We start from the raw sequence: 16,238 nt of genomic DNA, 5'->3' as shown, positions 1-16,238 counted from the left end.
AAGTAAAACACGCTAAACAAACTGGTATGCTCAAGATGGAATGTAAAGATAAACACACACACACACACACCTACCTGTGAATCATGTTATGAGAATGAAGGTAGGCAAGCCCCTGCAAAGCACCATGGGTGATAGCTGCAATCTCCATTTCCTGAAGGGGCTTTTTGTGAACTGAATTAAGAAAAAGTGAAGTGAATCAAATGGGTAAAATTAAAGCCACACACTTTGAAAATAAATAAATAAATAAATAAATACTGACAGGAAAAAAGAATAATTAATATTAGCAAAATATTTAACATAGTGGCAGATTTATTAGAGCCAATGTGAGCTGAGCCTATAGGTGGCCAAAAAAAGCACTTTTCCCCACTTTTTTTTATTTAATGCCGAATGTGCTCCAATATTGAGATTAGTTACTTTGGATTCATTTTCAGACTAGCTAGAAGATAGATGTGTGTGTCAAAACCAGAAAGCTAGCTAATCTTGCAAGAAAACTACATTCTCAACTAAAGGAAAGATGAAAAAGAGAATCCCACTTTAAAACTTGTCTAGATTGTTGGAGAATGCCCAGCAATTGCATTGAATTCATCTGATCAATAAATATGGTCAAAATTTACAGCTCACCTTCAAGGAGGTCGGAGGCTGAACCCAAACAGTATTCCATCACGAGCTAAAGAAGGAAAGTGGAATGTACAGAATTTCACATTGTAGAAAATAACAAAAATAATTGTGTGCACATAAAAACAAAAGCTCATATTACCCATGCTGTGTGTTCCCGTAGATAGCATCCTTTATATTCTATGCTGTTTGGGTGCTGTATTCTCTGAAGGAATTTTACTTCTTTAATTATATCTTGCCATTTCTGGGGCAAAAGAGAAACAACAGTAAATACACTGCAATCAACCATGTTCATTTCTTTTTAAATCTATTAGACTATATTGTATTCTGATTAATACTAATCTGAAATTTTAAAGAAAAATTTGCTGTGGCTGACAAGCTATGAATGACCTTTTTGTTCTAACGTGTTATATTTGAGTGAACTTAAGCATCATAATCTTAGGTCAATGATCTTTTAACGTGGCTTGTAAAAAGTTACAATGCCACACCTTAAAGCTTTAAACAATTGTTGAATCCACATGAGATTACAGGAAATGAGTGAGTGTCGAAAGCCAGTATATGAGAGCAATCTCAAAGCCCACATGTAATGTCAAGACAGAGAAAATGTAATTTGTTATGATCGAGCTGTAACTGTTACATGTGATGTAAATGTAACACTGTCTGTATCACCAGTATTAGCATGGCCAAAACTGCCATTGGTTGATTCCAACGATACTACTGTAGGTGAGAATCTCGAGGTCTCTCACCTCATTGGACTGTTTTCCACTGTAGGACATCTTCTTAATGGCCACCACCTCTGCAGTTCGCACATCACGTGCCTGTATCAAGACACATGGGTTATAATTCAGAAGACAAGTCATACTTGTGATGACTCGTTTACATAAAATAGATGTGTCATGTTATGATATTGGGGAAAAAAAATCTTTTTACGTTATCGCCAGCTAGAGCAGTAACCCTAGTTACAGTCACACAGACAGTAGCTTCTCATTTACATTATTAAAGTCAATGTATCACATTTTCCTTCCATATTTCCAAGTATTAGGGAGGCCATACAAGCTATATGAGCATTTCAAATGATGACAGGTAGAGGTGGTGGGAGACAGAAGTAAAATATTACATTGTTGGTTAATATTACCTTTTCCCACAAGCTGATGCATGCATAAGACATTTTAGAGCCAGGCAAAAGTCACTACATTTTGACAGAAAATTACAGTAAAAGAAAAATTATGTCTTAAATGATGAATGGTACTGAGACATGTTTTATTAATCACAACTATGAGCAAATTTGTCATACAGTTTACTTTACAGCCCTGTTAAAAGTTAGTGGTGTTTGACTGAGCTGTTGGTGTGTATTTTGTTCCTGACTTGTGCGAGCGTACAGTGATTTCAGTATTCAAATAACTTCATCTGTAACGGTTAACTGAATTTTCAAGTGCACAACCCCCACCTGACCAATGACACAAAAGTCTAGACATCTCCCACCTGTGTGGAACTGTGGGTGATTTTGATCTCCTCAGAATTAAATTAGCAGTTTCTACAGGATTCCACTTCAGCATTGCCTTTCTAAGAAAATCATGCACTATGGCTAAAAAGGTGCTTTCAAAAGAGCTTAAAGATGTAGGTGTGAAAAGGCGCAAGTTAGGAAACGGGTATAACAGATTTTAAAGCTCTGAACATCCCTCATCACACAGCGTGATGCTAGCCAGTGCAGGCATCTAATGAGCCTTTCAACAGCACTGCATTAACAGCAGTTCAAAATGATGTGGTGGCTGGCTTCACATGTCTCAGAAGCCCTCACCCTCCTAATTTGGTAGAATTGGGGTGAAAAGGAAAAGACGATGTTGTACGATGAGACCAAATTTTAGGATGGCCTGCAAAACTGGTGAAAACCCAACACAATTTACCACCTAGCAGACACTATTCATACAGTACGGCACAGTGACAAATCCTTGTAGAAAATCCATAGCTCTCCATCAGGAACATGAAAATGGGAAGATGATTCAAGATAACCACATTGACAATGCACAGTGGGTAAAGAACTGGAAGGTGAATGTCTTTTAGTGACCTATTCAGTGCCGTGACCTAAATCCCATTATAAATCTTTGGAAAGACTTGAGAGCAGGTCCTTAATGGCCATCACGCACTTTAACTAAGCTTGATCAATTAAGCAAGAAAGAACAGGGAAAATTTCTTCCCTCAAGGTGCACGAAGTTGGAAGAGGTGCATCTAAACAAACTCAAATCTGTAAGTTAAAAAAAAAAAAAAAAAAAAAAAAAAAAAAAAGTGGTTTCACCATACTCTTTACAGTTTATAAATAAAGGAAAAAAAAGCCTTTTTTGGGGCTTTGTAAACATAGACGTTCTACACCTACTGTATTATTCCCTTTTCTTGTCGAAAAACTAAATATATTTTTTTTTATGTCTACAAAATAACTAATTTTGTTGATGTGAGAAAAAAATAGAAGCTGGAGTAATCAGTTGTGCATATCCTTTTAAGAGACAAGAAAAGACAGAAATAAAGAAAAGCAGTGGGGAAAGGCACCAAAAAATCCACCACCACCACAGTTTTCTTAGTTAGGGTAGCCTACACCTAAAGCTTTAGAAAAGGAATATAATCAAACGGAATGAAGCTGAGAGGTGAGACAGAAAGGACATTTGTCAAGAAAAATTAAAAAATAGTTAAACCAACACTGCTGCATCAAACAGTGTAATCTTAGTGGAAGGACAGTCCATAGCAAAAGAAATAAATCAGAAATCTAAATTCCGACGATCTTAACATGAAACTCGCAGTAGCAGTTACTTGTCTGCTTATTTCAGTGTCCATAAATACTGAAATAAGTGGAAATGTATGTAAATGGAGGGCTGAACACTTACGAAATACACAGCTCCAAAGCTGCCATGTCCGATCTCACGCAGGTCAGAGAAGAGCTTCTCAGGGTCCTCTTTAAAGAAGAGCTCTGCAATTTCGGGGTCCTTTAGGCTCCCTGCCCGGTTGGTGGAGGGCATGCTGCGAGCCCGGGAGGCAGCCGCGCTCGCAGGGGACTATCTGGCCGTGCGACTGCGACGCGCAAGCCCCCGCTGATGACTCATCTGCCAGAGGGAGGCAGTGTACGCATAGGGACCTGCAACACAGAGGGGGAAAAAAAGGAATATTAGAGACACTAATCAATCACTGATCAAATAACATTTGGATGTGACACAGCTTTTCACTGCACTCAGTACAGCCTTCTAGTAAATAAATCAGAATCACTTCCAAGTGCTTCCTTTCCATGAATACAAAGAAGTAAATCACATTCCTAACACTTATCCGCACTTAAACCAACCTCAAATCTAAACATGTTGGTACAACAGTGAAAGAAAATGGGCTAAGATTATCCATCTTACAGAACTGCAACTGCTGGGAAGTGTGTCCAGGGATAAATAAATTAAGATGGCTGTGTGCTCACACTCATCTACTGCAGTGAGATTATCCCACTGATGAGTCTGACTGACAGAGACAGACAGCAAATGGAGAGAAAAGATGACACTCGGCATTTGCATGCAGACCAGCGATCTGAGTGGACTGGAGGAGATTCTCTGTAGGATTATCCCCAAGAGGGCTGTGCCTCCTGGAAGGAAACAGACCAGGGGGTCCCTGTAATCTTCTAAACCTTACAAACTGACCCCAGACCTACTGACCCGACTTGTCATAAAGGCACCACCACACAAAAAAGCCAGCCTCCCAGGCACTCTATTTCAGAGTGATGGGTTGCTTAATGATCAGCTTCTATGATATTCAAAGCATACTGCCTATTCACCTTGCATGCTCAAAGTCTGTAAATATTAAATTTAAGGGTAATTAAATTCAGGGTAAACCGTGAAGTGTATAATGGGCTCTGACACAGAGGGTCTCTAAACAGACAGAACAGCCCATAAACTTATGATCATAATCACTGTAAGTCTGAAAACAAAAAGGCACAGCTTTTAAAATAGCCGGTAAGAATATTTACCCAGAAGTGAAACACAGACAAAAAATGTATTTTTACATTTGAAAAAAGCTGAGAATTTTATTCTGAGGGTAAAAAAATGACGTTTTCGTGAAGGCTTCCAGGATCGGCCACTAATTTGAGATTGCCTGGACTACCTGCTTGTGTGCTAGCTGTAGAAACTGGCTGGTCAGTGCAGCTGCATTCAAACAGTCAGTGCAGCAGCAGATCAACAGTGAAAATATCAGCCATGTGGAACTGTTTTACGGTTTATATGAGCAACATTAGATCATCTGTAAATCACTGTTTATGCTGAACATCAACAATCAATAACTTCTCTACTACAGGTGTGACATGACTTGACAACAGGCCACCCTCTCAATCTGCAGAATGCAGCAAAACATCACAAGCAAGAAGGAAATTCCCTTGTTAGCAGGCCAAAGTCACCTGTAACTACACTTCTAAAATGACAAAAATCTACAAATCATGCAGTCAAAGTGCCAAGTAAGATTAAAACAAAAAAAAAAAAGTAATGGAATTCATTGCCTTGAATGTCCACCCCATTATCGAGGATGTTAGATTTATTTGGCATATACTGTTGCCATAGTGTAATAAATTTAGTAAGTTTATATAAAACATTATTTATTATTTTACCACAATAAGCTTAGCTTTTATCATTGGAGTTTTTTGCCCAGTGTCTCCTGATTTCAGGAATCACTAATATGTTTTAATCCAGTTAATTTGTTTTAATACTATGTCTTAATTCCAGAGTTCTAATTAAAATTACAACCCCTAAAATTTCTAATATCACAACCCCTAAAATGTATATGTGACTTCAGAAAGCATAAGCCCTTTCCTCCCTCCCCTCTGCCCCGACAGGATGCACCCTGATGCCTAGTTTTGATCACTCAGTGTTTTGCATGAAAGCCAACAAATGTGAGAAACTGAAGTTTGAAGAGTATATCCATCATAGCTTTCCAACGATGTTAAGACACTTAAATGTCAAATGCCTATTTTATTTTAATACTGTATAAAAAAAAGTTATGCCTTTAGTGGATGAGCAGCCTATTCCAGTAACCTCTCACTCTAGAGAGTTGGGTATTAAGGCACTCCGAGAGTGATCCAGATCCCTGGAGCAGTTTAATTATGCAGACTCCACTATTCAGCTAGAGCTGATAGGCCGGTCCTCCAAGTATGGACTACGTAGAACATAGCAGCTCTGTAGTCAATGAACTCCAACGCTACTCATCCCTAACATTCCTTGATGTCAACTCAATCACACCACCTTTTCATCTGAACCATCAACCATCATACCGCCCATATCCCTCTGTAACTAGAACAAACGATGCTTTAAATTTTTTAAAGTGTGTCTTAAATGTACAGTTAAAAGTGCAGACAAGGACTGTGTTCAAAATATAGACGAGGTTGTGAGGTTGTGATTATCATTTTGGTGACATGTCAATAGAGTTGCTTCATGTTATAGGGCTCTTTAAAAAAAAAAAGTAAACATGATGTTATGGTTACATACTTGTAAGAACAAAAAAGTTAATAATTAACTAGGTTATTTGTCATAAAACATCACGATTAACAATTTCATTGTCTTTTCTGTTGTGCACAAGTACAAGAAACACAAACACACCCAACTGAAACAATTTCCCTGAAATTCTTGGCCAGTCAGCAATTTCTAGCCCTAGTGACTGTCTCAGAGCTCAGCATGTCTCTATTACTGATTTAAATTAAATCTAAAACCAGACCACAATAGCCACCTGGTGATATTTAAAAGTCAATCAAAAGTCTTTAGGATAAACAGACAAATACCTCAGCTAACGTTATTACCCTACACACACTGGAACTTATTTTATCTTTTTTATTTTATCACAGGCTACAGCTATGCACATAGCCCTCGTTTAAGCGGCCGGGGTGGAGGTATAGCAACCATCCATACTAAAATTGTAGGCGTGAGCCAGAAAGTAGGCTATAAATTTTCTTCCTTTGAAGTTCTTGTACTTAATATACTTCATCAAGGAACAAATAAGAATTTATTTTTATTAATTACAATTTACAGGCCACCTGGGCCATATTCTCAGTTCGTATAGGAATTCTCTGAGTTTCTACCAAGCTTAATAATGTTTTCAAGTAAAATAATAATTGTCAGACATTTTAATATCCACTTTGAAAATCCTCACGACGCACTAAGTAAGCCATTTATATTCATCACAGACTCCATAGGCCCGCGACCCTGACGGAGAAATGGATGGATGGATGGACTCCATAGGTTTCACCCAAATTATAAAAGGGCCCACACACTACCACAACCACACTCTAGACTTAATACTGACCTTTGGTGTAGATATAGATAAGTTACCCGCTCTCACCCAGAGCAAAGCAGTCTCAGATCATTACTTAACCTCATACGAAATTCAGTTTAGTAGTAATATGCGTTCATCACCATGTTATCATATTAAGAGGATTATAACTTCCTCCACAGCTGGCAGCTTTATCAGAAACCTTCCGCAGCTATCAGCTTCTGTCAGCTGTCCATCTAAGCCTACTGAGTTAGATATTATGAGCAAGCTCTTAGACGATATTTTTCAATCTATTCTAGATAATGTGGCACCATTAAAAAATAAAATAGTATGGCAGAAAAAACTCGCCCCTTGGTATACTGATCACACTCGAGCTTTAAAACAGACTGCCAGACAACTAGAGCGAAAAAATGGTGTCTGACTAAATTAGAAGTGTTCCAGTCCGCCTGGAAGGAGAACCTTATAGACTATAGAAGAGCTCTTACTGCAGCACGCTCAGCCTCTCTCATAGAAAACAATAAGAATAATCCTAGACTACTGTTTAGCACAATTTTTAAAGTAACAGAGAACAAAAAAAAGTCACTGAACCCCAGATGCCATCAGCCTATAGCAGCAATGATTTTATGAATTTCTTTAGTGATAAAATTGGAAAGAAAAAAAAAAATAGGCATAAAATTCAGAACACACAGTTAAACTCTACCAACCTGCTGCCTTATAACGCTAGTCTAGATCCTGAGAATATTATAATCACTGCAGATAGACTAGAATCGTTTACCTTACTTCAAGAAAATGAACTAGTTAAAACTGTCTCTTCCACAAAATCATCCACTTGTATTTTGGATGCAATTTCTACAGGTTTAATAACCAGAAATAACCAAGTCTATTCTCTCAACAATAAACTCCTCTCTTAGTCTTGGATATATACCAAAAACATTTAAATGTGCAGTAATTAGACCGCTGATTAAGAAAGCTAACCTCGATCCCTGCGATCTGTTTATCTTTATATCTAAGATCTTGGAAAAAGTGCTAGAAAACAATTAACCTCTTATTTGCATAGGAATCGTCGAAATGAAAGGTTTTAGGCCACATCACAGTACAGAAACAGCACTAGTAAAAATTGTAAATGATCTTTAATTATTCTCTGACAAAGGAAATGTGTCTCTGCTAGTTCTCCTTGATCTTAGCACAGCATTTGACACAATAGACCACTCTATCTTACTAGATAGACTGGAAAACCTTGCAGGGATAAGAGGAATAGGTCTTTCCTGGTTCAGGTCCCACCTCACTTATCGCTATCAGTTTGTTAATGTAAAGGGTGAATCATCTGTCCTTGTAAAAGTAAAGTATGGTGTTTCACAAGGCTCTGTTTTAGGACCTATATTATTCACAATATATATGTTACCATTGGGCACAATTATCAGTAAACACAGCATAAATTTCCACTGCTATGCCAATGACAGTGTTATACATATCAAACGAACCGGATGATAAAATCAAACGTAGCAAGATTGGGGACTGTGTAAAAGACTGGATGTCGAGTAACCTTCTCTTACTTAACTCAGATAAAACAGAGGTCCTCCTTCTTGGTCCAAAAGCAGCTAGAAACAAACTGTCTAACTTAACACTTAAACTTAACAATTTCTCAGTCGCATCAAGCTCATCTGTTAAAAACCTTGGTGTCATGATAGACCCTGATCTGTGCTTCGATGCACATACAACTAATATCACTAGAACAGTCTTCCTGCATCTCCACAATATTCCTAATTTAAGAAATGCATTATCTCTACAGGACGCAGAGAAGTTAGTTCATGCATTCATTACTTCAAGGCTAGATTACTGTAAAGCCCTGATGTCCAAGCAAAAACCTCAAAAAGCTTCAGCTAGTTCAGAACGCTGCAGCCAGAGTCCTCACAAGAACCAGAAAGTTCGACCATATTAGCCCAGTTTTATCAACCCTGCACTAGATACCAGTTAAATTTCGCATTGATTATAAAATTCTACTACTGACCTATAAAGCTCTAAACGGACTCGCCCCTCAGTACCTGAGTGAACTTCTCCCCTACTATGAACCATCACGCCTACTTAGATCGCAAGGTGCTGGCTTACTACTGGTACCTAGAATTAATAAAGTTACATCAGGGGGAGAGCCTTCTCATACAAAGCCCCCCAGCTCTAGAATTATCTTCCTGTTAATGTTCGGGACTCAGGCACAGCCTCAGTCTTTAAGTCTAGGCTAAAAACATACTTGTACAGTCAAGCCTTTGGACTGGCCTGTCAGATCTAGACCTGCCAGAGTCTCTGCTGCTCTGTTACACACCCCGGCAACTTTATTAGGTACACCTTGCTAGTAAAAGATTGGACTCCCTTTTGCCTTCAGAACGGCCTTAATTCTTCAGGGCATATTTTCAACGGTGTCGGAAACATTCCTCAGATATTTCGGTTGGTTATTTGAGTTACTGTTGCTTTTCTATCATCTTGAACCAGTCTGCCCATTCTCCTCTGACCTCTCACATGAACAAAGCATTTTCGTCCACACAACTGCCGCTCACTGGATATTTTCTCTTTTTCAGACCGTTCTCTGTAAACCCTAGAGATGGTTGTGTGTGAAAATCCCAGTAGATCAGCAGTTTCTGAAATACTCAGACCAGCCCGTCTGGCACCAACAACCACGCCACGTTCAAAGTCATTTAAATCCCCTTTCTTCCCCATTCTGATGCTCGGTCTGCACTTCAGCAAGTTGTCTTGACCACCTCTACATGTCTAAATGCGTTGTGTTGCGGCCATGTGACTGGCTGATTAGCTATTTGTGTTAACAAGCAACTGAACACCTACCTAATACCTAATAAAGTGGCCAGTGAGTGTATTCTGTGATCTGTGATCAGTCACTCTTTACAGAACTGACTTTTTTTCCTTTCTTTGCCGAGTTGAACAGCTTCCCACCCTGTGCGTCTGATGCTGTTGCCCCTTCTGCCTTGATCAGGTGCCACTGCTCACCAGCCTTCGGCTTGACGACCACTGTTGCTGCTGCTGCATAATCATAAACTCATCAAATTAACCACTGCTTTTACCCCCACTTTGTTCTATAAACTTCATAGTAACAATGTTTGCTATCCAGTGTTGAGCAAAGGAGGATGGGTTCCCCTTGGTTCCTCTCAAGGTTTCTTCCTCTTTTAGGGAGTTTTTCCTTGCCACTGTCGCCACTGGCTTGCTCATGGGCCTTGGACCCGGATCTTTATTTTCTTTTCTTTCTGTAATACTGATTGTTCTGTAAAGCTGCTTTATGACAACACCTGTTGCAAAAAGCGCTATATAAACAAACTTTGCTTGCTTGTTTGATTCTCGAGGACTGCAATACTGGTATAGTTTGAACTGACAACAAATTTACCTGAAATGCAAATACAGAAACAAGTACATCAAGGCTTAGCAAAGTCCCTTTATGAGAAGGCTCAGGTGCCATGCTGAGCTGTAGCTTCTGTATAATACAACACATCTACACTGCTGATGCAAAATTTTTGACAGTGCTTGTACTGTCAAAAACTAAAATTACACAAAGAAGTTGCAAAGCTGGATTTCAACTAAATCAACTCTAGCTCTCTAGCTAAGAACCTGAATCAGTACGAGACAAAGTAAAAGTCCACCTGTAAAAGAGATAACTATGGTGTTCATCCATTTTCTATTGGCTGGTGGTCGAATAAACCTTATAAAGCACTGACAGTATTAGATCTATGTATGATGTACATATAAAGACTTTGCTAAGAAATGTTACTTCCACATTTCCTCATGAGAGCTCCTGTGAAAACAAGGAAGACTCTTTGTGTAAATTCATCTTATTACTGTATGTGTCAAAACCAATGACCTTTTGCTTGTTTTTAATCAACCCATTCATGCTATACTTAACATACCAACAATATTTTCATGACATAACTATATACAGAAGAGCAAGACTGACATGACTCACAAAGGATTCAAAAGAGAGTCTTGTACAGAGTACACGTGAATCATCTAGCCTTCTTTTGGCTCCACTGACTGGCATCCCAGATATCTGTGGTATTCCTTCTGTTCATACTGACATGCACATAACTACACATTATACACACACATGATGGAAAAATGACTTCCCACAGACTTCCTGGAATGAGCACAGAATGAGAAAGCAAAACTGCGTTTAAAAATTACAGTGGAATATATGCAATCGTGGGCTGGTGGTTAGAGAACCAGCCTTGTGACCGGAAGGTCACCGGTTCGATCCTCTCAGCCGAAAGTGCGTGAGTGAAGTGCCCTTGAGCAAGACACCCAATTGCTCCCAGGGCGCCGTGGATAGGGCTGCCGGGCAAGTGTGCTCACTGCCCCCTAGTGTGTGTGTTCAATAGTGTGCATGTATGTGGTTGTTTCACTGCACAGATGGGTTAAATGCGGAGGTCTAATTCCTCTGTGTGCAAAACACAGTAGGCTAATGGCTCTGAATGAACGGAATATTCTCTAAAGAACTGTGCTATTATTTCTGTATTATAGTAAGACCTAACAAAGGTTTACACATTTATACTTAACTTCTAGTGTTCAGTGTAGCGAGTAGTTGTGAGAAGTACTATGGGTCTACTTGTTACTGTTCCACTACAGATGTAGTTGAGTTAATGAAATTCAGCCTTCATGCTTTCAGGTGTGGGAACAGATGTGATTGAAGTTATAATGACCAGAATACAAGCCATCAAGCTAATAGGGAAATTATTTTAATTAAAGCATAAAATATTCAAATCTGTTCACACACTAATCCATTGAAACTAGGCTGCTGAAATGTTTTCAGGCTTAAGGTTGTAGAAAACCATTTTAAACCCCAAACTGGGTACCATTCTACAAAAGTCAATATTTCAGAAATTAAAAAACTGACAAATACAGCTAGCAATATTTTTAAACCATTATCTAGAAACCTATAATACAAAATATATAAAACACTAAAAATATGTACTATAAATATAAATAATGTGTGTTCAACACCTTTTCTTTTGAAGACTTCTGAAGTATCTTCTGATTCCTCTGAATAAGATTGCCCTTGAACAATAGTCTGGTAGTCCAGTATGGCTGGCCTAAATAATACTCAAATATTTGTTTGTCAATATTCATTTCTGTTTGTCCTTTTTAAGCCACAAAATTGTTGCCTAAACTACAATAAGCTTCATCAACAAAAGCCTTTACAAAGAACAGTGGTTGTTAATACATGGAAAAAAATAATCAGTTTAGCTGAATACATCATAAAGTCAGGTAGCCACATCACCTTGCCTCACAGTGCAACAAACTGCACTGCTTTCCAAGTGGCCACTGAAGCTAAAATAGCAGAGATGTCTAAGGCGCACTTAGGGGGCACTTCATAAGAGTTTGGTATACCAAGCAAGAGCAAAAGGTTAGACAGTGCACGTTTTATGCAAGGAACGCATTCTCTGACTCAGCTCTGTCATGTAACTGCTTCAGCAGATTTGCTTATTTGGACGAAGTCACAATCACAAGTTACCGCTGTATTAGAGAAGAGCAATATCAGTCTCCTCAGACAATACAGCACATTAGCAGAAGCACAACAAGATTGTTAAATTTGTGAATTATTATGAATAGTAAATTATTTTAAATGAAGCTCAGAGCACTATAATAATGGACTCGACCATATCATTATAGTAATTACTTTATTGTGTTAATATTGTGTGAAAACCAAACTGCAAACCCAATATCTTGAATCAAATCAGACAGTGGGCTCAGTGTATCGTTACACCCTGAGAGAGAGAGAGAGAGAGAGAGAGAGAGAGAGAGAGAGAGAGAGAGAGAGAGAGAGAGAGAGTAAAATCTAACCTTTCACAAATATGTCACCACATTGTTACTATGACTACTGCAGCAGCCACTTCCAAAATTAAAAGTGAACTCTGTACGTTATCAGGATTTGGAAACATGACAACGTCCAGAAGAATATTTTGTAATATCAGTTGTGCTTCAGACCCCCACAAGCAGAGGAATCTGATGAATAAGGGAATGTGTAAAGAAAATTCAAAGAGAACTCAGTTAAAACGTCTGTCTTCAGAGGATACAAGTAATTTATCTACTTATGTAGTCATATTCTCATCATCCTGATTTTGCATTTGACGTTAATATGTAAAGACACAAGACGTGGTCATACTAAACCCAACAGTGCTAACTTTTAAAATGATCATTTCAGTTTTCACAGAGTGACACGCAGCAGGAATCATCAGCAAGGTTTTCTTCTCCTCATTCAATAATACTACTTTTCCAATTTTAATAAAAATGTGCAGCTTTAACAGAAGCCGTGAGTCTGCCTAAAGGAACATCTGTCAAAAAGGGAAAAAAGGAAATTCATACAATATACTGTACTATTTAGTGCGACCAGAAAGGTAAGACAATAGCATCCACTAGCCACCTATGAATCTTGAAAAGCAGCAGTTCTCAACCTTTTTTTTAATTCTTAAATCCAATTTGAGCTCCTGTGTCACCCCCTTTATTCCCCTGCCCCACTCATTAACTTCACTTAACACACCAGGACCTTGTCTTGTCCATTTGTGAGTGTTCTCTGTAGCTAACGCGAACCTGCACATACAGGAGACATGGCCAAGTTCTACTACATCACAGACAACTCATTAAGGGAGCGCAATATGGCTGTGATCTCCTCATATTTCATTCTAATAATGTTTAAAAACAGCTCTGATTTTTTAACAAGTACCATTGTTACATATTGCTGAACTAGGTGTAATAATAAATATGAACTTACTAAGTAGAGAGACAGTTTGAGATTTTTGGCAGCCTCCTTAATGCCCTGCCGCATGCACCAGTTTGAGACCCAGTGCTGTTTACAGCCCTAGGGTTTTCAAGTGAAGTACTAACATACGTGTCCGTCAGAAACTCGAAAGCACTATCCAAAAGGATGGTGTAGTGACAGTTGCACACCTAAAGAAAAACAACTCCGTCATAACATTATGCCCTTTCCAGTGTCATATTTTTAAGGTTAACGTGAATCGGAGATCACACTTTTCCTTCTGTTCCATGATGTATTTGTGAGTGAAAGTATCACAGTGTCACAGACGGTCTCAGAGTTGAATGTTTTCGTGTGATGACAGGTACAGGGTTGAAACTGGGGGGAGGGGAAAACAACAGTACTGGTCAATATTTTTACCTGACCACTGGTACACAGAGGTTTTTTAACACTCAGATGTCCTCTGAGGCAAGTAAAAGGCACTGAACTTGGATTACAGATTTAATATTACAGGAAAACAAAAACGGTGTTCTTAAATTGCATGGTATACCAAATGATGCTTGACATGACCAGAAGCAGTAAGACAAAAAAAGCCAAATTTCCCTGACTTCAAATGGCACTGCAGACGTGCAGAGGAGCTCATTACAGAAGACTGTCGTGTACCTGTTCTACATACACAGCCAAAACATATTCATATTGGTGTAGGTGCAGCCCGGTGTAAAGACGCTAGTCTTCTGAATCCCAGTGAGCTCGCGCTCGACCTAATCAGCTTTGTCCAGAGCAAGAAAACAAAAGGAAAGCATTTAAATTTGAGCACGCGCAAAGAATTCCGCCCGTTTAACAAACAAAACGAGCATCAGTTGTTCTGTAAATAATACAAAAAACATGATGGCTATTTAGAGGATATCATGAGGCAGCACAGAGCTGGCTGGTCAGTTCAGTCGGTTACGCAATGTCAACACAGTGGGATGAGGAATGCAGCGCACGTCAGAGCACTGTAAGCGGTGAATGCGCTTACAAGGAGTACCCAGCTCAGTGTTAAACCGATTACTCGCGTCAGCCGCGTTTTCTTTATCATATCGCCACATACATACAAGCAGGTTTACTGAAGTGAATGTCAGTGAAATATTACGCCTTCATCGTCTGCCGGACTAATAATGACAATCTCAATGCCAAGATCAGGCGTGTGAGAGAAGCAGGGAGTGCCGTTGCAACAGGAGTCCATGAGCTTATTGTTGAACGCGAACAGCGCACAGCTTTCGCATATCTGACAGTCATGATGGCAATAATTACTGAGGGTTTCACAGATGAAATTTTAAGCAGCTTAACTTGATTTTTTATTACCAAGGCGAGCTGGTGCCAAACAACTCAACCTTTCAACGCATGGAGAGGGTCACGTTATGCACATTTTGGCTGAATAAAAAATAAATAACGTGACCTGGCTATTGGGCCGGCATGTCAAACTCTGGCGTAACCTAGCCCAAACCAACGAACTCTGTATCTTAAAGTTTCAGAACTTTAAGTAATGCAAGTTACAATATTAGCAAGCTAGCTCACAAACAGAAAGTGCCTTATTAGCCGTGCTAGTCGGGAAAGGAATGTCATTTGAAACAAGAGGCTGGTGGCAAGAAGAACAGAAGCTATCTGGTGATAAACAACGGGTTTAACTAGCTGGCTTGACCACTTATCACAGTTCAAATTACACACTAACATGTCAAATGAAACGTCCGAGCAAAAACTGAGCAGCCAATCTGCTAACCTGCCGAACAGCTAGCTGTCCTCGCCATCCCTGTTTACAGCTGCCCAACGTTAGCCACTGCAATTAGCTAGCTAGCTTAGCTAGGCGTCTGCTGTATTAGCACGTCAGCTAACTGTTGGATCAAGATTTTCTCCGTCATTTTGACAAAGCTGACAGCGTAAACACACAAGCACAAAATGTGTTTAGTTACGCGGGCACCCTTACCTGTCCAAACGGCCAGTTTTTTTGAGAAGAGCAGGACTCCGGACAGAAGAAATCTTAGCTAGGCTGCTAACTTGGCTATCTGGCTAACTAGCCCACACAGCTGTGCTGGGGGAGGGACAGGGTGAAAGCAGCTGGGCGCTGAGAGAGTGGAGCACAGATTTGGACTCAAATCTGGACGTGTTTATTCCTTCAGGACCGCGACAGTCCCTGTGGCATTGCCGAGTCGTTTGATTTAGATTATCCGGAACCGTTAGTGTTGGTTATGTCTGCAGGTTGGTGATTCATAAGCAAATATGACGAGCAGCTGAGGCCCAAAGCCTGGCCAATGAATGTTATAGCTTTAAAAGCTAACTCCCCACTCCCAGTCACTTCCAAAAGATGGCGGCGGGTAGTTTTCACCTCCTCTCCTCCGTGACAAACACGAGTGAAACTGAGGCTAGCTCTCTAACAACACCGTCATAAACTCTCTGAAACCATCCAAACGGCGCTGCCGCGATCCACGGAGGCTGAAGTCGCCCTGGCCATACGAGTTCTTCGTGCGTGGCGAATGTGTGAATGCTGTCTGTGGCCGGGCAGTGATTTCCACAGCCTTCCTCACTTTCTCTGCCTGCAGTGCCGTCTCCCACCGCCAGGGACGAAACCCAAGAA

At 39.7% G+C, this 16,238-nt stretch overlaps 1 protein-coding gene across 3 annotated transcripts in view; it reads right to left on the bottom strand.

The window, feature by feature from the left end:
• Positions 1-16,238, bottom strand: part of taok1b (TAO kinase 1b) — a 25,884-nt gene extending 9,646 nt beyond the window's left edge. The window contains exons 1-6 of one of the 3 annotated variants that reach the window (XM_017704422.2): positions 15,591-16,238; positions 3,489-3,736; positions 1,362-1,433; positions 758-859; positions 622-667; positions 75-171 (exon numbers count right to left, since the gene is read on the bottom strand). In XM_017704422.2, the coding sequence (XP_017559911.1) occupies positions 75-171; positions 622-667; positions 758-859; positions 1,362-1,433; positions 3,489-3,620 (449 nt within the window). In that variant the 5' untranslated portion in view covers positions 3,621-3,736; positions 15,591-16,238. Of the gene's footprint in view, positions 1-74; positions 172-621; positions 668-757; positions 860-1,361; positions 1,434-3,488; positions 3,737-3,937; positions 3,958-3,998; positions 4,018-15,590 lie in introns of those variants that run through there. The other 2 variants (XM_017704424.2, XM_017704423.2) reach the window with 2 other exon arrangements.

Source organism: Pygocentrus nattereri, chromosome 16 (assembly GCF_015220715.1).
Source record: "Pygocentrus nattereri isolate fPygNat1 chromosome 16, fPygNat1.pri, whole genome shotgun sequence".
NCBI classification, from domain to species: Eukaryota; Metazoa; Chordata; class Actinopteri; order Characiformes; family Serrasalmidae; genus Pygocentrus; species Pygocentrus nattereri.
The sequence above is the reverse complement of the archived record's forward strand: the minus strand, read 5'-3'. Positions and strand labels throughout refer to the sequence as shown.